This window comes from Marmota monax, unplaced genomic scaffold (genome assembly GCF_021218885.2).
Source record: "Marmota monax isolate L192 unplaced genomic scaffold, Marmota_monax_Labrador192_F-V1.1 WCK01_AAM20220418_F8-fsc00346, whole genome shotgun sequence".
NCBI classification, from domain to species: Eukaryota; Metazoa; Chordata; class Mammalia; order Rodentia; family Sciuridae; genus Marmota; species Marmota monax.
In genome coordinates this window covers 840,396-862,280 of record NW_026692698.1, presented here as the reverse complement: position 1 = coordinate 862,280, position 21,885 = coordinate 840,396, and the positions used below count along the sequence as shown (strand labels likewise).

The 21,885-nt window shown below is 46.3% G+C and overlaps 3 protein-coding genes across 5 annotated transcripts; 1 reads left to right on the top strand and 2 right to left on the bottom strand.

Moving 5' to 3' along the window:
- The first annotated feature begins 56 nt into the window (after positions 1-56).
- Positions 57-7,277, top strand: Vat1 (vesicle amine transport 1). Its single transcript, XM_046446608.2, has 6 exons — positions 57-547; positions 3,611-3,818; positions 4,349-4,519; positions 4,625-4,714; positions 5,354-5,595; positions 5,745-7,277. Exons 1-6 carry the CDS (start codon positions 134-136, stop codon positions 5,826-5,828), a joined length of 1,209 nt encoding a protein of 402 aa, XP_046302564.1. The 5' UTR covers positions 57-133; the 3' UTR covers positions 5,829-7,277.
- Positions 7,278-7,423: 146 nt separating this feature from the next.
- Positions 7,424-15,145, bottom strand: Ifi35 (interferon induced protein 35). 3 transcript variants are annotated; one of them, XM_046446609.2, is made up of 8 exons: positions 14,932-15,145; positions 9,335-9,442; positions 9,099-9,197; positions 8,592-8,739; positions 8,411-8,517; positions 8,123-8,309; positions 7,916-8,022; positions 7,424-7,731 (listed from the first exon to the last, which is right to left on the bottom strand). In XM_046446609.2, the coding sequence occupies exons 1-8, from the start codon at positions 14,950-14,952 to the stop codon at positions 7,540-7,542; spliced, it is 969 nt and encodes a 322-aa protein (XP_046302565.1). In that variant the 5' UTR covers positions 14,953-15,145; the 3' UTR covers positions 7,424-7,539. The 3 variants fall into 3 exon arrangements, with proteins under 3 accessions (XP_046302565.1, XP_046302566.1, XP_046302567.1); XM_046446610.2 differs by having other exon boundaries at positions 9,335-9,448; positions 14,932-15,144; XM_046446611.2 differs by lacking the exon at positions 9,335-9,442 and having other exon boundaries at positions 14,932-15,141.
- A 2,161-nt stretch (positions 15,146-17,306) lies between these two features.
- On the bottom strand, positions 17,307-20,415 carry Rpl27 (ribosomal protein L27). The gene is made up of 5 exons (XM_046446607.2): positions 20,337-20,415; positions 20,005-20,087; positions 19,295-19,464; positions 17,531-17,641; positions 17,307-17,419 (listed from the first exon to the last, which is right to left on the bottom strand). Exons 2-5 carry the CDS (start codon positions 20,083-20,085, stop codon positions 17,371-17,373), a joined length of 411 nt encoding a protein of 136 aa, XP_046302563.1. The 5' UTR covers positions 20,086-20,087; positions 20,337-20,415; the 3' UTR covers positions 17,307-17,370.
- Between the last annotated feature and the right edge of the window lie 1,470 nt (positions 20,416-21,885).

The window sequence follows — 21,885 nt, the reverse complement described above, 5'->3', positions numbered from 1 at the left end:
TAGGCCCCGCCCCAGACCCGGCGCCCCACCCAGCTGGTTGGAATCCGCAGCCGCGGCACATCCCGACCTGCGCCCCGCCCTCCCCAGCTGTGCACCCTCAGTCCAGCTGTGCTCGCTCGTCGGGAGTCCAGCCATGTCCGCCGAGAGAGAGGTAGCAGAAGCGGCCACTGTGGTGGTGGCGGCGGCCGAGGAAGGGGCCAAGGAAGATGTTTCTTCGCAGCCCCCGAAAGCTGAGGCAACTAGCGACCCGCAGCCGCCCGCGGCCTCTGAAGGAGCGGCCGCCGCCTCTCCGCTGCCCCCGCTGCGCTGCCTGGTGCTCTCTGGCTTCGGCGGCTATGACAAGGTGAAACTGCAGAGCCGGCCGGCCGTGCCCCCAGCTCCCGGGCCCGGTCAGCTGACGTTGCGCGTCCGGGCCTGCGGGCTCAACTTTGCAGATCTCATGGCCCGGCAGGGGCTGTACGACCGGCTGCCACCGCTGCCCGTCACTCCCGGCATGGAGGGTGCGGGCGTTGTGATCGCCGTGGGCGAGGGAGTCAACGACCGCAAGGTGAGCGGGCCAGTGCAGGGTAGGTAGGGACTGCGCAGGCCGCCGGGCAGTGGGGCACGAGTGGGCGGGCGCCGGGGGTGTGGCAGGGCGGGGGAAACTGGCACGGATCTGGGTAGACAGACATGGAAGACGTAGGGAAAAAAAAAAAACTTATGTTTTGAGGATCTTGGAGAAAGGAAATTTGTTTGTCGAGGGGACAGTTAGCGTTCCTTCCCCAGCCATTTTTAGTTGCTATACCCCCCTAGTGGGGTTAGGTGGGGTGTGTGTGTGTGTGCGGGGGAGGGGGGGGAGACAATAAGGCGCTCATGCGCATGCGCACTATGCCCGCTCACTCCCCACCCCATCCACACTTACACACTAAAACCACACCTGTCTGTACCCCTGCCCACCAAATACTCCCTGGGTAATTGTGGTCTGTGACCCTAAGTGACGGTTAGCGTCCTCTTTTCCGGAGGGAGCTTGAGGAGCTGGGTAGTCGAGGCTGGGCGGGGGTGCAGTGGCCTTGCCAGAGCCCTAGTCACATGCAGCCCCGTGGTCTGTGGGGGTGTGAGGCGGCCCCTCCCTGCGCGGGGCCATGGAGGAGGACACGCCCTTCATGGAAGAGTGGGAGCCGTGCTGCCCCACCGCCAGCAGCCTTACACTACCCGACTGGTGTTGGGTGGAGGAAGTGGGATTGGGTCTCCTAATCTTTGTCTGGAGCTCTCTGTCTCCCGTGACTGCAATATCTTCTCCTCTGACTCAGCCGGCCGGCTACAACCCTGAGATGCCTTAGGGAGCTTCCAAGCAGAAACGCTTCTGCCTTCCTTGGGGACCCCCACCTCAGAAAGCCCCCAGTGGGAACCATTTGGGGCAAAGTGGGGAGGTGTGGCACCGTGAGCAGGTTGGCCCAGCTCTGCCGGTCGTTTTTCCTTCTCATTTGTCATTAATCTTGGCCACAACCCCGGACTCTAGAGACTTCCATATGAGCAACTTTTTGAAAAACCTGGGGGGACACATCATGTGTTTAGGGGTTTCTTTTCAAATCTTGTGTGAGGAGCGGATGCACTCTTCCTATTATCTGACCTAGATTTGTTGAGGTTATTGTACATAAGCCCTTAAAGGTTTCTCCCTAAATTCAGCTGTGGCCCCACCCTCACCCTGACTTCTAAATAATCCCACCCCTGAGAAAATGCTAAGAGGAATTTGGGGAGGGGGAATTGTCATTCACGTTACTGCTGAAGGCCACACACCTATTCTCCCGTCCCCACCCACTTTCCGCCTGATAAATACAGGATTTCCTGACCAGGGAAGACTCTGATGTAAGAGCCTGGATTCTGTGGGGAGGGCCCTATCTCCCTCCTGTGGTCTGGGCTGAGAGGGTTAAGTCCCTGACCTGTGATGGGCTGAGGGTGAGCCATGAGCCAGGCTAGAGACTTGTTCTGGGCCAAATCTGGGACTGGCCACCACCCCGAATGGCTGCACTGTTTGCAGCTCTCCTAGGACTTGTTAGACCTGAGTCCTGGGATGGAGGGCTTTGTTCCCCAGACCTCAGGCCACAACTGTGGAGAAAGATCCCAGTCTTCTCTTAGTTCTCCTCTTCAGTGGAGTATAGGATCTTGAAGATGTGAAAAAGGGCTTGTGGCCATGGTGTATTCCTGTAATCTCAGACATACAGGAGGCTGAGGCAGGAGGATCACAAATTTGAGACCAACTGGGCAACTCAACAAGACCTTGTCTCAAAACAAAAAATAAAAAGGACTATGATGTAGGTCAGTGGTAGAGCGTCCCTGGGTTCATTCCTCAATACCACAAATATTAAAATTAAATTTTTAAAAAAAAAGGAGTGTGTAGGAGTCCCACTTCCTTTCCCTGTAGATCCTAAGTCTTGTTAATATAGATTCCCATCATTCCTGGCAGGAACTAAGAGAGACCTGGATTGTCCTGGAACAATACCCATACCTCCCTCTCCATACTCTTCAGAGAGCCAGGAGAGGCTCTTTCTTTCACCTGAGGACTACCCCCTCCTCCTTGCCCTTCCCTTGCCCTGGTTGGTAAGCTAGAAGGATTGTTATCTTTGTCCCCTTTTCCTCCTGCAAAGAGGCTCCTGTGCAAGTGGCTGAGAATGAGAGAAAATACCTTTTCCTAGTGCCTGGGATGGTGTGTCATTCCTTATGCATTGCCCCTCCCACATGATATCTGGGTGAAGGTGTTTTCTGAGCCCGTAATACTGGCTCAAATACAACTTTTGATGGATCACACCCAGCCCTAACCACTCAGAGACATTTACCTGTGCTTTGGCAAGGTCCTTACCACATGCTGCCCTCTTCCTTCAGTTATTTGTGTGACTTCCTCTTCTGCTATTATTGTTATCATTGTTATTACCTAACATTACCAAGTGCTTACAATGTGCTAGACATTGTGTTAAAAGTCCCTAACTGAGTTTTTTCATTTAATTCTCATCATTCCCCTACTTTACAGATAAGAAAAACTGGTTAAATACTTTTATTTGCCCAAGGACACATTGCCAGTAAACAGTGAAACTCATTTTTATAACCAAAAACAGTTTGATCTCTTCAATAATACTCATGCTGCCCTAACTGTAATCTTCTTGCATTCAGAGTTCTTACACAATAATTAAGTGCATGATCTGTAAAATGGAGATAAGGATAGTATCTACCTCAGAGTTGATGTAGGGATTATTTGGGTGCTTATATATAAAGCACAGGGCATAGGGCCTAGAGCCCTCAGTAAGCACTCAGTGAAGGGTAGTGCTTATTGTTGTTGTTGATAATGTTGTTATTATTACAATGACTTCTATTGCTGTTTTTACTGCTATTTCTTTTTTTTAATATTTATTTTTTTAGATGTAGATAGACACAACACAATGCCTTTATTTTTATGTGGTGCTGAGGATGGAACCTGGGTCCCACCCGTACTAGGCGAGTGCTCTACCGCTGAGCCACAATCCCAGCCCCTTTACTGCTATTTCATCTCAAAGAAGATGGCTGGGCACATAGTGGAAAGTCAGTAAATCACCTTAGGTGAATTAATTGACTGAATGCTGCTATTCTCCCATTCTTCAAGGCAGGGGATCGGGTGATGGTGCTGAACCGGTCAGGGATGTGGCAAGAGGAGGTGACTGTGCCCTCAGCCCAAACCTTCCTGATGCCTGAGGCCATGACCTTTGAGGAAGCAGCTGCCTTGCTGGTCAATTACATCACAGCCTACATGGTCCTCTTTGACTTCGGCAATTTGAGGCCTGGCAACAGCGTCTTGGTACACATGGCTGCAGGTGACAGGTCCTTTCTGTTTTCCCCTTTCCTTTCCAGATTTTCCTTCCAGGCTCTTCTAAAGCCTGTCTGGTTTGTTGTCATGGTAACACCAGGCTGCCTTGGCCTGTGGCACCTAGAGGCCTCTGCAGTATAGTTGCCATGGTAACATTCAGGCACCAGGTCCAGCCTAGTGTCCTTAGCAACATGCCCTCACTCCATACCTTCTCTTCTCCAGTGATCCTCCCTCAATTCTTAATTATGGAAATTGGACATGGGCCCCAAAGTGAATCTAGGCACAATAAAATTGATGGACTGACTGGGTCCTTGGGAGACTAGTATGAAGAATAGTGACTAGGTGACTCCATATCCACTTCTTCTGGATGTTTTTTTTTTTTTGTCAATGAACCTTTATTTATTTATTTTTTTATCTATCTACCTACCTGTTTATTTACATGGGGGTGCTAAGAATTGAACCTAGTGCCTTACCCATGCTAGTGGTACTCTACCACTGAGCTATAACCCCAGACCTTTTCTGGGTATCTTGCTGCAGGTGGTGTGGGTATGGCAGCTGTGCAGCTGTGTCGTACAGTGGAGAATGTGACAGTGTTCGGAACAGCCTCAGCCAGCAAGCATAAGGTGCTGAAGGAGAATGGGGTCACACATCCCATCGACTACCACACAACTGACTATGTGGATGAGATCAAGAAGATCTCCCCCAAAGGTAGGGGGTCAGGGTATGGGAGTGGGTAGGATGTCACAAGACCGGAAGAAGGTCTTTAGATCTATGGATCCTAATGTTGTTCCTGGGTCCCCTACTTTGTGACAGGAGTGGACATCGTCATGGACTCTTTGGGTGGGTCAGATACTGCCAAGGGCTACAACCTCCTCAAACCCATGGGCAAAGTCGTCACCTATGGTGAGTTCTTGAGCCAGAGATGGAGAGGATGTTAGGGGCAGGAGGGTGGGGTAGGTCTGATTAGTGGGAAACTGAGATATAAGAGCCTGTGGCTTTTGAATGAAGAAGGTGCAGAGACTTGGGGGCTCTACAGAGAGGATCAGGGTTACACTCAGGTTGCTGCCTGCTGGGTGCCAGCTACTTTCATTCTCTTTTGTAACTTTTCTTGTGAGTCATAGTAAATCATTGTGTTCTCTCTGTGCTCCTGTCTGGGGACAATTCCTGATACAGAACCAACCAGTCTGCTTTCCTTCTGACTTCCCCTGCTGGGCTTCTTAGGCAAGCTAGATTTTCATTTTAAAAAACTACTCCACACAAAAAGTTTAGGATCAGGAATGCAGCTCAGTTGTAGAACACTGGCCTAGCATGCATGGGACCCTGGATTTGATCCCAGCACTGAAAAAAAAAGGAAATAAAGATTAGATTCTGAGTGAGCCTGAGAGGATTTGGGCCAAGTAAGCAGAAGTAAGGAATCATCCTGCACTCCGTGGCAATGGTATGGAGAATTGCAAGGAAATACAGGGGTACATGAGCATGGATTCATACATTCAGGCATGTACTTGGCACCTGGATCACAGGCCCTATCACCCCACCCCTCAGGAATGGCCAACCTGCTGACGGGCCCCAAGCGGAACCTGATGGCCCTAGCCCGCACATGGTGGAATCAGTTCAGTGTGACAGCTCTGCAGCTGCTACAGGCCAACCGGGCTGTGTGTGGCTTTCACCTGGGCTACCTGGAGGGTGAGGTAGAGCTGGTCAGTAATGTGGTGGCCCGCCTTCTGGCTTTGTACAACCAGGGTCGCATCAAACCTCACATTGATTCCGTCTGGCCCTTTGAGAAGGTGAGTGTGGTGACCTTTCAGGGTGGCAGGACCTAAGTTGGCCTTGTGAAGGGTGTGGTCTCAAGGGAAGAGGGAGGGAAACAACTCCTTTGGGCTGCCTCTTGTGGGACGGGGACCAGATGGGATCAGAGTCTTCTCTTCCCTTCCAGGTGACTGATGCTATGAAGCAGATGCAGGAGAAAAAGAATGTGGGCAAGGTCCTCCTGGTTCCTGGGCCAGAGAAGGAGAACTAGGACAAGGGACTGAGGACCCTTGAGGCCTGGAAAGGGAAGGGAAAGTTGGGAAGCCCCATTTCTGATGACCACCAGACTCTCACATTTCATCCTCTTATCATAATGCTCTTCCCTCCCTCTCTCCCCAAAGGTCTCTGTGGTGATGAACACTTCCGGGCCCTGTTCTTTCTCTTTGGTCAGGGCTGCTCCCTCCCCCTTCCTGCCCTCAAAGAGGTTGGGAAGTGACCACTTGGATGTTTGGGCCCTGCCAAGGGGACAGGGAGGGTCAGAAGGAGGCTGATGGCTTCCTGCCCCCACCCTTTCCCGGGCCTGCTGTGCTGCTTTTGTGCCAAGGTTAGCTAATCCCTCCCCATCCTGTTGTATGTGCTTCCGTTTCTGCCTCATCTTCTCTCCCACCCCTGCCCCACCACCTCCCCAAAGAATTGAAATGTCAGCTCAGGATACGGGGCCAATCTGTGTGAGCCCAGCATGTACCTGTCTCTCCCTAATGTCCCTTCAGCCCAGGGCCGACCAGCGCCCACCTTTGGGCTTGATCAGTTCCCAACTTTGTCGTCTGTCCCCAATTTATTAAGCACAGTTGGATTACTTCCACTTCCAGGTTTTCTGCCATCCTTAACCAAGGCCGCCTCTTACAACAAGGACAGGAAACAGACCCATGTCCCAGGTCACAACTCTGGGAGGGAGGCAGAGCACCCCTACCCTTCACTGAGGTCTCTGGATTTGTTCTCAGTGCCTTAGCATCGGAAAACCTGTGCTTGTGTGTGTTTATTTGAGGGGGGGGATCCCTGTCTCTGGCTTCCTCCTTCCTGTCCTCCCCAGTGCCTTCCTTATTCTGGTGGAGATGGGGTTTTACTTCTCCCCAGTCCTACAACACTGCCAAAAATCTGTGTATGTGCCAGTGGGTGGGGGGCCAGCCATTAGCATCTTGGGGTCAGGGCAAAAAGTAGTTGCCTTCAACGTGGTCTGTGCCATGTCCTGTCTTTTATCAGACCTGGAGGAGAACAAGATGAGAAGCTTTAACAGGCTGATCTGGGAGATGCAATGTTATGTCTTGTTCTGGGACCAAAGTGAAAATCAAAGCACATTCCCTTTGTAGTCAAGGAGGCCTCACCACCTTCTCCCAGAGGGAGGCAGCTTTTCAGCTCAGCCCCAAACTTTGTTTACATGGTGGGGAGATAGAGCAGGAAAATAAAGGGGGGTGGTAAGGATCTGTACCATGGGAACCAAAGTGGGGACTTCCTAGGGAGGAGAATAACTCCCTCTGCTGAGTTGGCATTAGGGAGGATTATTGCCCCAGCCATTGCTAATGGGAGGTGGGGGGTGGGGGGATTCAGCCTCTTCCTTGTCTAAATGAGGCCTACATGTGGGAAGTGCGATTTCTGCTTTTGTGTACCCCACCCCATTACCGCAGCTGCCTTTGTGTTTGTGTCAATAAAAAGCCAAACCCTGGGTCCTTGATGTTGCCTTAGAGTGGAGGGGAAAGTGAACTCCTGGAAGGCCAGTGCTGATGGCAGGAAGTCAGGGTTCTTCCCTGTCCCAGTCTCCCTTCCATACCCAAATCAAGTTTCCTTTTATGAATGAAATGAGGAAGGACATCATGCCAAGTAGGCACTTTTACTCTTCCCTGGCAGCGGTTCACAATGTGTAATCCCTTCCCCCTGTCAGTAAACGTAAAGATCTATGCTTACCCAACCGCAGCTGGTTGGAGAACCTAGACTGACTCAGAGGTGAAGACTGCCAGGCCCTGCTTTCCTGGGGGCACAACTGCCAGGGCTTCCACCTCCCCACCCCCTCGAGTGGGCTTCTGGAAGTGAATCTCTAAGATGTCATGCATCTCTGGGCCATCGAGGACATCGGGAATGTTGAGTACCAGCACTGAGCGGAGAACTGTCTGGGATCTGATCTGAAAAATAAGCCAGGAGATGGTAAAGACTCATCAAGAGATTGGGGCAGCAGATGCCCTGTGAGAATATGGAAGGGTCAGGATGGTGGTGGGTAAGGTAGGTAGGGTTTAGAGGCCCTGATCCTTGGGCAGGTTTCTGGCAGATAGACAGGTCTAAATCCCCATCATCCACCCTCCCACTTACCTCAGCCTTCTGGATCTCCCCACTCACATAGGGAAAGACTCTCAGAGGAACCTCCTGCCTTCCCAATGGCACTCTGAATTGGCCAATCCGGCACAGGTTCTGGGCCACTGTGGGGAACAAGGAAGGGTAGACATTTACCCTCAAGCCCTCTCCTCTCCTGTGACCTCATGCACAATGAAATCTAATCTCCCTGCAGTAGGCCGTTACCTTCTTCCTTAGCAAAACCCAACACAACACTTCCTTGCAGCAGTTCCCGAGTCTCCACGTCCCCACCCCCATTCCTGGCTTTGCCAAAGAAGATCTCCAGCTTGTCCAGTAGCTCCTCCTCACTCAGCCTGAGTTCAGCAGGAAATCCACTAACCAATACCCTCTGGTCATTCCTCTGGCTGGACACCTAGGAAGAGACAGGCAGGAGTGATCCCAGACTCAATCTATTTCTCGAAGCCCAGGTACAGCACACCCTTTCCATATCCCAGGACCTTATCATTCTGTTACCTGGATAGTGGTCACCATGGGTAGCTCCAAGGGTTGGACCTGTACCCGCAGCCAGCACTCCTCCATGTCAATCTTATGTTCCTTTTGTTGAAGCACTTGATCAGCAACTGGATAGCAGGAAGAACATGGTCAGTACTGGGAAACCTCCCAGCCTCCCTCCTGAGATTCACCCCAAGCTCACCTTTGGGGTCATCGAAAATGACCAGAGCAGACCCTCCAGGCAGAGGGCAGCAGATCCGAAGATTGGAAACTAAAGACTTGGGCACTGGTCTGCCCTGCTTAGTGTGTCCTCGGAACACTAAGGGGAATTCTGGTACAGGGAATGGAATCTGGAGGTACAGAAAGGGAGGCTGATAGACTCTGAAAGGGTTAGAGAGGTCCCTAATCCCTCCTGAGTAGATGGTGCCCCCAATTCAGTTTGATTGACAGAGCTGAATACATTTACTGAAAGAAGAGCTGGATTGATGAATGGATAACATAGCTCAGTCCCATAATGGGCACTTTATATATAAGATTTTAGTTTGTTCTCATACAAAGCTGAGAGGTAGTTCTACTTTACAGATGAGAAAACTGTGGCTCAGAGAGTTAAAGTAACACATTGAGGTCACACAGCAAGGAAGTGGCAGGGCCCAAAGTAAAGAACTCCCCAGCTCTTTTCCAGCAGACTGCACGTCATCTTCCTGCTTACCTTGTCTTTGGGAGAATTCCTGAGCTCCCTTTTCAGCTGCTGCAACTCCTGCAGTCTCATCTTTAGTCTGACCTGCTCCTCCTGAAGGGTGCAGAGGGTCTATTGGAACACAAGGGAACAAGCAACTAGTCACCTGCCTTTCCAGAGAACAAGCAAGCCCAGGGGAAGAGTGTCCTTTTCTGGACTCCCCAAAAGCAGACATGATGATTGGCCTCAGAACAACCCAAACCCTTTACCTTGCCCTGGGCTGGTCCTGGCACACTCCACCTGGGGATGGCTAGCCTCAGCTGCTCTAGGAAGGGCTGGAGCATTGCAGCAGCCATGGCTGGTTTGTTACCGCAGATCTAGAGCTTAAAAAACACTCATCAAGCTCCCGCTATGAGACAGTGAGCCCTAACACAGGGCAGTGGAAATTAAGGGTCCAGCCCTGGGGCCTATACCAAACTACCTAAGATAGTCAATGCACAGTCACTGATTGTAAAGGTCAGCAGGAGTTTAGAGGAAGTAGTCCAGAGGGATTAACACAGCAAGGGAGGCCTCTAGGAGGAGTGGAGGTCGAGTTGCATAATGCCATAATACTGTTTGCTAACTTGTTTTTTGTGGGGTGGGGTTAGGGATTGAACCCCAGGCCTTGCAAATGCAAGGCACACATCTACCACTGAGTTATACCCCCAGCCTATTTGCTATTATTTACTAAATAACTTACAATATGTTAGGCACTGAGCTAAGGCCTTTTATATGGATTATATCCCTCAATTCTCATGACAGCTCTATATGATAGATACCCTTTTATCCTTATTTTACAAAAAAAAGAAAACCAAAATTGAGGTTAAATGGCTTGCCCAAAGTCATTTGGCCCTAGGCAGGCTGATTCCAGATTCCAACCAGTGCTGTACAGAGAAGAAATCAAGCCCAGAGCCAGCAAGAATTTATATATCTCCTAGCTTATATCTTAACTGCAACTTTTTCCATGTGCCAACCAGCCTTTCAGGCTGATGTGATTTGGAGTAGGTCCAGAGAGACAGCCAACAGCACAGGCAGGGAAATGGCACCAGGGATACAAATAAAATACACCTTTGTTTGTGGGCTGGAGTAGACACTGGCTGGCAGAGTTCACACTGTGGTTAGGAAGGTCAAATTTAACTGTGGTTAAACAAGGTTAGCTCAGAGAAGAGTGAGCTTACTTGGAAAGATGAGACTCTGTCCTGGTCACCTCTGTATCCCCAGTGTCCAGAAAAGTGCCTGACACAAAAGACTTTCACTAAATGTATGTTGAATGAATGCATGAAGTGAATGAATGATAGGGTGAGAGCATGTTACCAAAGGCACTGAAAAAATTCAGTGAGTTTATTTTTTTTTAAGCAGAGGAAAACTAGAGCTTGACCAAATTATGCTGGTTTATGAATAGTGAAAAAGGTCCCTAGCTGTGGTGGTACATGCCTGTAATCTCAGTTACTCAGGAGGCTGAAGCAGGAGGATTGCAAGTTCAAGGCCAGTTTCAGCAACTTAGCAAAACCCTGTCTCAAAATTAAAAATAAATAAGTAAATAAAGGATGAGGGAGGGAGCTCAGTGGCAGACCACTCCTGTGTTCAATCCCCAGTACAAAAAAAAAAAAAGACTCCTTGGAGTCTTGCCTTATTTAGCAGAGGGCAATGAACCAGAAACAATGCCAAGATTTTGGACCTGTGGGTCCCTGAGTTTTGTAGCCAAACAGGCATTATACCAACAGGCAAGGGAAGTGTGTCAGTGGCTATTAAGGACCTAATATGTATCAAGAATAGTCAGACTTATTCATGTATCATAAAACCACCTCCTGGCCTGAGGGTGTAGCTCAGTGGTAGAACCCTTGCCTAGCATGCAGTGAGGCCCTGGATTTGATTCCCCAGCACTGCAAAAATCAAAACATAAATAAATAAAAACAAAACAAGATGTTAAGAGCTTGCCTTTTTTCTTTTTTATGGTACTGATTGAAACTAGAGGTGCTTTATCACTGAGCAACCTACATCCCTAGCCATACCTTTATTTTGAGATGGTCTCTAAATTGCTTAAGGACCTTGCTAAGTTGCTGAGGCTGCCCCTGAACTTGCAATCCTCCTGTTTCAGACTCCTGAGTCTCTGGGATTATAAGCATGCACCACTGTACCCTGATATAAAGGTCCTCTGAGAGACCAGTTTTAAGCTAGGTGTGGTGGCACATACCAGCAATCCCAGCCACTGAGGAGGCTGAGGCAGGAAAATTGCAAGTTAAGGGTGAGGATGTAGCTCAGTGATAAAATACTGTTGGGTTCAATACCTAGGATACCCCTCAGAAAAAAAGTAAAAAGGGCTAGGGCTAGGGCTCAGTGGTAGTATATCCCTGGGTTCAATCTCAGCACTGCATAACAATAGTTTTAACGGAGGTGGGAGTGAGGTGGGGTGAATCAAGGTTGTCCTTGGGAGCTCCATTTCTGAAAAGAGTATTGATGATAACAAACACATTGAGCATTTGGTATGTGCTAAGTTTTTCCTATATTAATTTATGGGTTATCTAGTCTAATTCTTATCATTTTTTACCAAACCTAATGGTGTAATTCTTTTTTATTTTTAATTACTTGTTTATAGTACTGGGGATTGAACATTGCATTATGGTAGGTTGTTAGAGGTAATTACTCAAGATAAACTACATTCCTCAGTCCCACCCCTTTTCTTACTCTTTTTATTTATTTATTTTTTGGACTGGGAATTGAAGCCAGTGTGCTTTACCACTGCGCTATTCACCCCTTTTAATTTTTTTTTTTTAATATTTAACTTTTTGGGCTGGGGATGTGGCTCAAGCGGTAGCGCGCTCTCCTGGCATGCGTGTGGCCTGGGTTCGATCCTCGGCACCGCATACAAACAAAGATGTTGTGTCCGCCAAAAACTAAAATAAATAAATAAATAAATATTAAAAATTCTCTCTTAAAAAAATATTTAATTTTTAGTTGTAGTTGGACACAATGCTTTTATTTTTTTATTTTTTTTTTTGTTTTATTTTTTTTTTTTAATTTTTAATATTTATTTATTTTTAGTTATCGGCAGACATCTTTGTTTGTATGCGGTGCTGAGGATCGAACCCGGGCCGCACGCATGCCAGGCGAGCGCGCTACCACTTGAGCCACATCCCCAGCCCCACAATGCTTTTATTTTACTTATTTTTATGTGGTGCTGGGGATCGAACCCAGGGCCTCGTGCATGCTAGGCAAGCACTCTACTGTGGAGCCATAGCCCCGGCCCTTAATTTTTTAAAAATTTGTTTATTTTATTTAGTTCTAATCAGTTATACATGACAGCAGAAAGCTCTTCAATTCATTGTACACAATGGAGCACAATTTTTCACTTCTCTGGTTTACATGAAATTGTCACATCATTCAAGCAATCATACATGTACCTAGGGTAATGATGTCCGTCTCATTCTACCATCTTTTCTACCCTCATGCCCCCTCCCTGCTCTTTTTATTTTTTGAGACAGAATCTTGCTAAGTTGCTGAGGACCTTGATAAACTGTTAAGGTTGGCCTTGAATTTGTGATGCTCCTGCCTCAGCCTGCTGAGTAGCTGGAATTACAGGCCATGTGCCATCGCATGCATCTGGCTGTAGTACAATTTTTGTAGTATAATTCCTGTAGTTTTTTTTTTTTAATTATTTTTTAGTTTTAGGTGGACACAATATCTTTATTTTATTTTTATGTGGTACTGAGGATCGAACCCAGTGCCTCATGCATGCTAGGCAAGTATTCTACCACTGAGCCAAAACCCCAACCCCCTATAGTTTATTATTTATTTTTAAGAGAGAGTGAGAGAGAGAAAGAGGGAGAATTTTATTTATTTTTTATTTATTTATTTTTTAATATTTATTTATTTATTTTAGTTTTTTTCGGCAAACACAACATCTTTGTTTGTATGTGGTGCTGAGGATCGAACCTGGGCCGCACGCATGCCAGGCGGGCATGCTACCGCTTGAGCCACATCCCCAGCCCCAGGGAGAATTTTAATATTTTTATTTTTCAGTTCTCGGCGGACACAACATCTTTGTTTGTATGTGGTGCTGAGGATCCAACCCGGGCCGCACACATGCCAGGCGAGCACACTACCGCTTGAGCCACATCCCCAGCCCATCCCCTATAGTTTAATTCTTGTAGATAGGTAATCTTTTGAGGAGGTTTAATATAATTCCCATCTCCATCTCTCTTTTTTTTTTTGGTACTGGGGATTGAATGCTTTACCACTGAGCTACATCCCTAGCACTTTTTGTTATTTTTTATTTTGAGTCAGGGTCTCCCTAAGTTGCTAAGGCTGGCTTTAAACTTGTGATCCTTCTATCTCAACCTCCTGAGCCGCTGGGATTACAGGTGTGCACCACTATGTTTGGCTCTCATTTCCATCTTATAGGTGAGGAAATGGGATAAGACTGTTTATTTTATTTTGTTTTTGGATTGCTGGGAATGAACCTAGGGCCTTGCACATGCTAAGCAAGTACTCTATCACTGAGCTACATCCCCAGCCCTAGAGTACAAACTTACTACATCTAATGATTTGCTCAGGGTGACACACTTTGAACAAATTAGGATTTAAAATCAACCAGGCTGGCTCCAGAGCCTGTGGTTTTTTGGGGGCAAATGAAAAATTCCCAAGGGAGAAATTTCGTTATGTGGAACAAATAGGGTAGTATCAGGAAAGGCTGAAAAAACAGGACAGAGGGTGAGATTCACTCATTCATTCAACAGTGTTTATTTGTTTATTTTCGGTATTGGGAACTGAACCCAGGGTCACTTTACCTCTGAACTACTTCCCCAGCCCTTTTTATTTTCATTTTTAAAATCAATCAATCTATCTATCTATTTATTTATTTTTGATGGTGCTGGGAATTGAGCTCAGGGCTTGCACTCACTAAGCAAGTACTGTACCACTGAGCCACATCCGCAACTCCCTTTTTTTTTGACACAGGGTCCCACTAAATTGGGTAGGGACCTGCTAAATTAAGGAGACTGGCCTTGAATGGCAAGCACTCTACCAACTGAGCTATATCCCCAGGCCAAGGCCTTGAATTTGTGAACCTCCTGCCTCAATTTCCCAAGCTGCTAGGAATACAGAGGCAGGACATCATGCCAGGCTCAACAGTGGTTATTGAGTGTCTAATATATGTTAGGGACTGTACTAATCACTGGCAACCAATGCCAAACAGGGTATGCAGAGACCAGCCCTCATAGAGCTTAGTCTATAAGAGCATCATGAGTCAGAGAAATTTAACTCTCAGAGGGGGAAACACTTACTCCTGACCCTGGAGCAGGCCAGTAGTTAGGCTGGTATGGAAATATAAGTGAGGGGTATTTTGGGGAGGACAGATCTTTGGGAATAGGGCATGACTCATCATAGAAGTTCTTATTTGGGCCATAGGACCCTTTGAGTATCTTTTAAAAATGTATGGATTCTCTAGCGGGGCATAGTGGTTCACATCTGTAATCCCAGCAATTTGGGAAGCTGAGGCAGGAGGATCATAAATTTGAGCCCAGCCTCTACAATTTAACAAGATCACATCTCAAAACAAACAATAAAAAGGGCTGGGGAATGTAACTCAGTGATACAGCGTCCCTGAGTTCATACCAGGAAAAAAAAAAAAAAAAAGCATGGATTCTCTTCTAAAAAACACACATTCACACAAGAAATTCACAAGATCAAGACTTGCTGGTTGGGAGAGATAATCCCAGCTCAGCCTTGTTTCTTCCAGTCCTTCAGCAGGTCTGAGATGAGCAGGTTCACAAGTTCAAGATCCAGAGAAGAGCTCCTCTGCTCCCCCCACCCCCTTCTTCTCACTTACAGTATTGATGGTCACTGACATTGGTCTGGGGTCCGTTGGGTAAAAGTTGAGGCTTCAGAGCTGGTCACAGAGTGGCAGAGTCCACCACAACAAAATTCTTCTTATATGCTTTGAGGGACTTTGGTCTCCTCCAGCCCTAATGCGCCTGAAACAAACTTGTGAAGGTTCTGCAGGAAGTCTTTTTGCTTCCACTTTCATTTCAGGGAAATCCCAGCCCTCTATCAAAGCTTCTCCACCTCTAGGTGGAGCTTCTTGATGTTGAAAACTTGACTACCCAGTCATGCGCAGTGGGGCATGACTGTGATTCCTGTGGCTTGGAGGCTGAGACAGAAGGATAAGCAAATTCAAGCCCAGCTTTAGCAATTTAGAAGCCCTAAGAAACTTAGTTTGGCCCTGTCTCAAAATAAAAGGGGATGGGGATATAGCTCAGTGCTAAATTGCTTCAGGGTTAAATCCCCAGTACCCACTTCTCCTTCAAAAACAAAAAAAAATCCTGACTACCCAGCAATAAGGTTTCAAGAGAAGCCACCTCACAAGCAACTGCAAAGTAAATACTGGCCCCAGTCAACCATTTCCAGGTAATCTAGACAAACCTGTCAATAGAATTTTTTCTGTTCCTGAGTGTTTCTCCAGATCCTAGAATGATGCTGGGCACATGTAAACATTAATAATGTACTTTTAAAAAACTTTAGTTGTAGATGGACACAATACCTTTATTTACTTTTATGCTAGGCCAAGTGCTGTACCACTGAGCTACAACCCCAGCCCCTAATAATGTTTTTTTGGAGAGGGGTATAGGGATTGAACTCAGGGACACTATTTTGTATTTTATTTAGAGACAGGGTCTCATTGAGTTGCTAAGTGCCTCACCATTGCTGAGGCTGACTTTGAACCCACAATCCTCACCCTCCGAAGCTGCTGGGATTACAGATGTCACCGCACCTGCCCTAATAATGATTTTTATCAGTGGAGAACGCAAACAGGACAAAGAAAAGCTGTAGTTGAAGTTCACAAAGTGTAATAGCTGGTGTATGAATTGTGCTATGAGCCCAATATTCTGCTATACATGAATTAGCTCTGTGAAATCCACAGAATTGGTTCTACTTTCCCCATTTCACAGATAAGAAAATAAAGGCAGACTTAGAAACTTGCCAAAGGTCACAGATGTATTGAACCCAGGGACACTTAACCAGTCACATCCCCATCCCTTCTTGAGACAGGATCCAAGTTGCTTAAGGGCCTTGTTAAGTTGCTGAGGCTGGCTTTGAACTTGATTCTCCTGCTACATTCTCTTGAGTAGTCGGGGTTACAGGTGTGCACCACTGCCTAAGGCTTGTATTAGTTTCTAAGAATTCTTAACCAGTCCAGGATTTTTTATACTGCAGTTACCCAAGAGAAGTGAAGTGCTAATCTTTGGCAAACAGGCCTATTTGGAGTTTTTTTTTTTTTTTTTTTTGGGGGGGGAGCAGTATTACGGATTGAACCTTGGGACTTGTGCATGGTAGGCAAGCATTCTACAACAGAACATTTCTAGCCCAAATGGGCCTTTCTGAATCCTAGTTCTACCAAGTGACAGTCCATCTTGAGTGCCAAAGAGTAAAACAGGGTCAGATTAAAAAAAAAAAAGAGGTAAAATTCCAGATCTATGGCCAAATCTTTCCTGTATTGCACAATGGTGATACAATACAGTTCCCAAGTCCCTTGAATCAAACTTTCATGCCAGTCTCTGCCACACTGGCAGAGGGTAAGAGTCTCCTCATCTCCTTTAAAAGACTGCCGTGGGTTTAGGTCTTCATCAGTTCTTCAGAGTAGTTTGCATTCTAGCGTCACTTGCTTGAAAAATTTGCTGAAGGAGGTTGCCAGCAGTGCATGCCTGTAATCCCAACTATCCAGAAAGCTGAGGCAAGAGAATGGCAAGTTGGAGGCTAGTGGCAGCAACTTAAGGAGACACTTTCTCAGTACCAAAGACAGAAACACTAGAAATGTAAACTCTGATTCACCAAGTCTGGGGAAAGCTGGACTTTGGCAATCTGTGGGTCAACAAATCATGCAGGTAATCTCCTGTGCTAAGGTGTCAAGTGGGGACAAGTCATGGCTTAGGTTCTCCAGATTTGTTATGTGTAGAAACCAGGAATGCTAAGGAATTCTGCACAGTGGTATACTACCTCAACTAAAAATGTCAGGAGCAGCCTTTTGGGGCAGCAGACCACACTTTACCTATAGAAGGCAGTCACATCATTAAAACATTATCAATCAGTGGACAGAAGTAGTCTTTAAGTCTTACAAAGATTTTTAAATATTCACCCACAGTTCTCTATTTACTAACCAGTTATCTTATCCTATGAATGTTCTCCTTTACCCAGTCTTGTACAACATGTAGACAAAGGTTTTTTTTTTTTTTAATTTTGTTTTTAATGATGGAAACAACAACAAAAATATCTAAAACCGAAGCTTCTGGAAGAACCATTTGTTCTTGCCTGTCTTGTACCTAGAAAGGGGAAAAAAAGGGATAGAGATTAAGAATGGAACAAGAAGACCAAACTCTTTCATGTACATTAGTAAAACTATATGCCAACACATACTACCAGAAACCACTTACCTCTCTTCAAACTTAATCTTGGCTTCCCGACGGGCCTTACGTTTAAGAGCAGGGTCTCTGAAGACATCCTTGTTGACGACAGTTTTGTCCAAGGGGATATCGACAGAGTACCTGGGAACAATGGTGGAAAGGTAGGATTAACTAGGGCTTTCACATAACCAAGTCCTCTGTGACACTGGGGTGGTCAGGGTCTGACTCCATAGCAGCTCTCATCAAAAACTGCTAAAGGGGCTGGGGTCAGCAATAGAGCACTTGCCTAGCATGTGCGAGGTGCTGGGTTCTTTCCTCAGCACCACATAAAAATAAATAAATAAAATAAAGGTATTGTGAACAACTACAACTGCGGGGGGGGGGGGGGGGGACAAAAACAAAACCTGCTAAAGTTGGGGCTGGGGCTCAGTGGTAGAGCGCTTGCCTTGAACACGTGAGTCACTAGGTTCAATTCTAAGTACCATACATAAATGAAAAGTCTAAAGAGCATGGTGGTACATACATATAATCCTACATCTCAGGAGGCAGAGGTGGGAGGATCAAAAGTTCAAGGCCAGCTTAGGCAACTTAGTGAGACTGTCTCAAAATAAAAAAGGGCTGGTGATGTGGTTCAGTGGTTAAGTGCCCCTGGGTTCAATCCCCAGTATCACAAAAATAAATAAGCAAACAAACAAATAAATAAGTAAATGCTGATGCCCCGATAACATTCTTTGGAAATCCTCATTTCTAAATATTCATTTACACAGACTCAAGTCATTGAAAAATCTCCTTCTCGACTTTCCACAACTCCTATTTTTTGAGCTGAAAATCATTATACTGGTCCTTTTATTTTTTTAAACTTTCAAAATGGCAGTTGGCTAGGTTTCTATTTATATCCATTTCACTTAGTATTATTCATATTGTCAAAGTAGCCAGTAAGGAGCTACCTATATCAATCTCACCATAGTCCAGCACCCAAGAAAGAGCAGTCATATCTTTTAAAATTAAAATTTTAGGTCTGGGGATTGAAGTCACATCTTCACTAGGAAAGTACCTGATCACTGAGCTACATCCCCAGACCCAGCCTGCTCAGCTTTTAGGTTAGTAAACCAAAGCAAATGGGCAGTTCTAGCATGAATTTTAAGATACATGCTGCCAGGCTCTGGCAATAATTGTTCAGGACTCTTGAGGAGGGACAGTGGCAGACAAGGTAGTGGGGATTGAACACAGAGGTGTTTTGCCCCTAAGCTATACCCCGTTTTTGAGACAGTGTCTTCTAAGTTGCCAAGGCTGGCCTTCAAATTGTGGTGATCCTTGTATTTAAACCTCCCCAAGTAGACACAGGCCACCATACCCAAAAGGACTTGTGCATGCAAGGGAAGCACTCTACCAATTGAGCTATATACTCAGTCCAAGGACTCTCAATTCTTATAACCAGTGTACCAAGATAGTCTATGTTTTTCACGGGCTTACTAGGAACCTATGCCTGTGTTTATCATAAAAGACAAGGTGACGATCTTTAGCTAACATAAAGACAGATAAAGAGCAATTTCTTTCTTTCTTTCTTTTTGTTACTGGAGAATTGAACTCAAGGATGTTTTTCTACCACATCCCAAGTCCTTTGCCAAGATAGGCAACTATGCAAGAACCTTCTTTTCCTCAAAAAAGAAAAAAATAGTCCAGACATGTAGTTCAGTGGTAGAGTACTTGCCTAAGATGAGTGAGGCACTGGGTTTAATCCCTAGTACCATGAAAATATAAAAATCACACTCCTATCAATTCTTAAATGCTCACCTTGTGGGCATGAGGTGATTGTAATTATAAACTTTCACAAAAGACTTGATCTTTGACCTTTTGGCGATTTTCTTCTTGCCCATGGCAGCTGTCACTTTGCGGGGATAGCGGTCGATTCCAGCCACCAGAGCATGGCTGTAGGGACGGTCTGATGTGCCATCATCAATATTCTAAATAAACGAGTATTACATTTGTTATTAACTGAGTGCCCGTTTAGGCCCTGTGCTAGATATGTGGAATATGTGTATGTGTCACAACAGCAAGACAGGTGATGTGTGCAACTGGTGTAAGGAAAACTTTAAAGAGGTCACAAAAACTGTGGGTAGGCAGCAAATAAAGACTAAAATACACTGTTACCATTTTGACTAAACAGTTTCTCTTACAGAATTGCAGCACTTACCTGTTTAGTCTTAGCAAATTAAGTCCTCTAAACCTTAGCATTAGAAAGGAATTCTTTCATAGTTAAAGCAGAATTACATGAGTACACCTATAAGGCGTCCAGTAAAACGTAGACCACTATTAAGCCTCTTTGGTGGAGAACGTCTCACATTTGTTTTTATTTTGCATCTTCCCTTCCTCTCTTAAAAACCCTCATGCATCTCCATTCCCCTGAAGTAGGTCTTAAATTCCAAGCCTGTCCGCCCTCCACAACCCCTCCACAACCGGCCGGGTCCCCGGATGCAAGGGGGAGGAGGCCGGTGGACTGATACCTTCACAATGACAGCTTTGCGTCCAGAGTAGCGTCCGGCCAGGACCAACACCACCTTCCCGGGTTTCATGAACTTGCCCATTTCTGCAGAGAGCAAGGAGAAGGGAACGCTCAAAAATTCGTTAAGCCAAAGACTCCCGAGCCAACGCCTGCGTGGGCCCGGAACTTCAGACTGCTCACTGCCGTCTTGACCCAAGCCACTCGCAGGCACTGGTCTCGGGAGGGAATCCGCTACGAAGCCGTCAGAGGCCTAGGGACTGAATGCACCCGGCAATTCAGCCCGCAAGCCGAGGATGGATGCGGATTGAAGTCCCTGAGCGAACCTCTACTCACCGACAGCAAGCAGCCGGGGATACAGCAGAAAGGAAGAAAGGATACTTCCGCTAACCTTTCACCCTGCGGAGGAGTGACCTCACTTCCTGGCCCGCCTCTCGGGCCTCGCCTTGATGCGTGTGTTGCGCCCAGTTTGTACTGCGAGAGGAAGCTCGGAGGAGAAAGCAGCGTTTAGCAGCTTGCTTAGTTGAATCGAACAACTTTGTGTGTGTGTGTGTGTGTGGACTGAGGATCGAACTCAGGGTCGCTCTACCCCTGAGCTACATATACACCCAGTCCTTTTATTTTATATTTTTTTTTTTACTTGTACTTGGACACAGTATCTTTATTTATTTTATGTGGTGCTGAGGATCGACCCAGGGACTCGCACGTGTTAGGCGAGCGCTCCACCGCTGAGCCACAACCCCAGCCCATCCTTTTAATTTTTTCAATATTTAATTTTTTGAGGGGTGGGGTACTTGGTATTGAACTCAGGGGAACTCAAGCACTGAGCCACACCCCCAGGCCTTTTTCATATTTTATTAGTAGCAGGGTCTCTCAACTGAGTTTCTTAGCGTCTCACGGTTTCTGAGGCTGGCTTTGAACCCACCAGTCTCCTGAGCCGCTGGGATTACAGGCGTGTGCCACGTGCCCCGCCCCTTTTTATTTATTTATTTATTTAAAATATTTATATATATTTTTTAGTTGTAGACGGACACAATATCTTTTTTTCTTTTTTTTTTTAAGTTGTGGTTGGATACAATACCTTTATTTTTATTTATTTATTTTTGTATGGTGCTGTGAATGGAACCCAGCGCCTCACACGTGCTAGGCGAGCGCTCTACCACTGAGCCACAATCTCAGTCCCCCTTTTTATTTTTTGGTATAAGGTCTCACTAAATTGTGGAGGATTGCTTCGAATTTGCTATCCTTCTGCCTCAACCTCGGTTTTGCTGGGATTGGGAGCCTATGCCACTGCTCCCGGCTTAAATTAAAGTTTATTAGCAGCTCTAGCAGTAGATGAAAGAAATCCAGTCTGGTTTATGCTAGCCAGGGCAGGGAGGGCGTGTCTGCTCCACTGTCCCCTTTTTCGTAGTTCTCTTCTCCGACGCTAGGAGGGGGACACAGTCTGAATTTTCCTCCCCCGACCCCCCCCTCAAGGGAACACAATAGGACATTTATTAGTGCCCACTGTGTGCACTATCAGGAGACAGGAGGGAGAGACAAGATTAAATAAGAGCACTTGACTGCAAGATTTAGAGTCTAATGACGTCAAATCCATTGCTGACTAGAATAAGCATGAGGGAGGCAGAGGAGGGTAATACCTTGTGCCAGGCCAGGTTAATCTATTTTCATACATTGTGTGATTTGGTCCTCAGAACAACATTAGGTAATAAATACTATTATCTTTCCATTCAGCAATTGAAGAAACTGATTAAAATATTTATATATATATTTTTTAAGTTGTAGATGGGGTGGCCCACGCCTGTAATCCAAGCAGCTAGAAGGCTGAGGCAGGAGGATCTTGAGTTCAAAGCCAGACTCAGCAATTTGGCGAGGCCCTAAGCAA

Excerpts from the sequence above, each read along its gene's own strand:
- Vat1 (XM_046446608.2), top strand. The coding sequence starts at position 134 with ATGTCCGCCGAGAGAGAGGTAGCAGAAGCGGCCACTGTGGTGGTGGCG. Across the intron at positions 548-3,610 it reads AGGGAGTCAACGACCGCAAG|GCAGGGGATCGGGTGATGGT; the intron begins GTGAGCGGGCCA and ends CCATTCTTCAAG. Across the intron at positions 4,520-4,624 it reads CAAGAAGATCTCCCCCAAAG|GAGTGGACATCGTCATGGAC; the intron begins GTAGGGGGTCAG and ends ACTTTGTGACAG.
- Ifi35 (XM_046446609.2), bottom strand. The coding sequence starts at position 14,952 with ATGTCAGTGACCATCAATACT. Across the intron at positions 9,443-14,931 it reads TGTCAGTGACCATCAATACT|ATCTGCGGTAACAAACCAGC; the intron begins GTAAGTGAGAAG and ends TTTAAGCTCTAG. Across the intron at positions 8,310-8,410 it reads CCATGGTGACCACTATCCAG|GTGTCCAGCCAGAGGAATGA; the intron begins GTAACAGAATGA and ends GTCTCTTCCTAG.
- Rpl27 (XM_046446607.2), bottom strand. The coding sequence starts at position 20,085 with ATGGGCAAGTTCATGAAACCCGGGAAGGTGGTGTTGGTCCTGGCCGGA. Across the intron at positions 19,465-20,004 it reads GCAAAGCTGTCATTGTGAAG|AATATTGATGATGGCACATC; the intron begins GTATCAGTCCAC and ends TCGTTTATTTAG. Across the intron at positions 17,642-19,294 it reads AATCACCTCATGCCCACAAG|GTACTCTGTCGATATCCCCT; the intron begins GTGAGCATTTAA and ends CATTGTTCCCAG.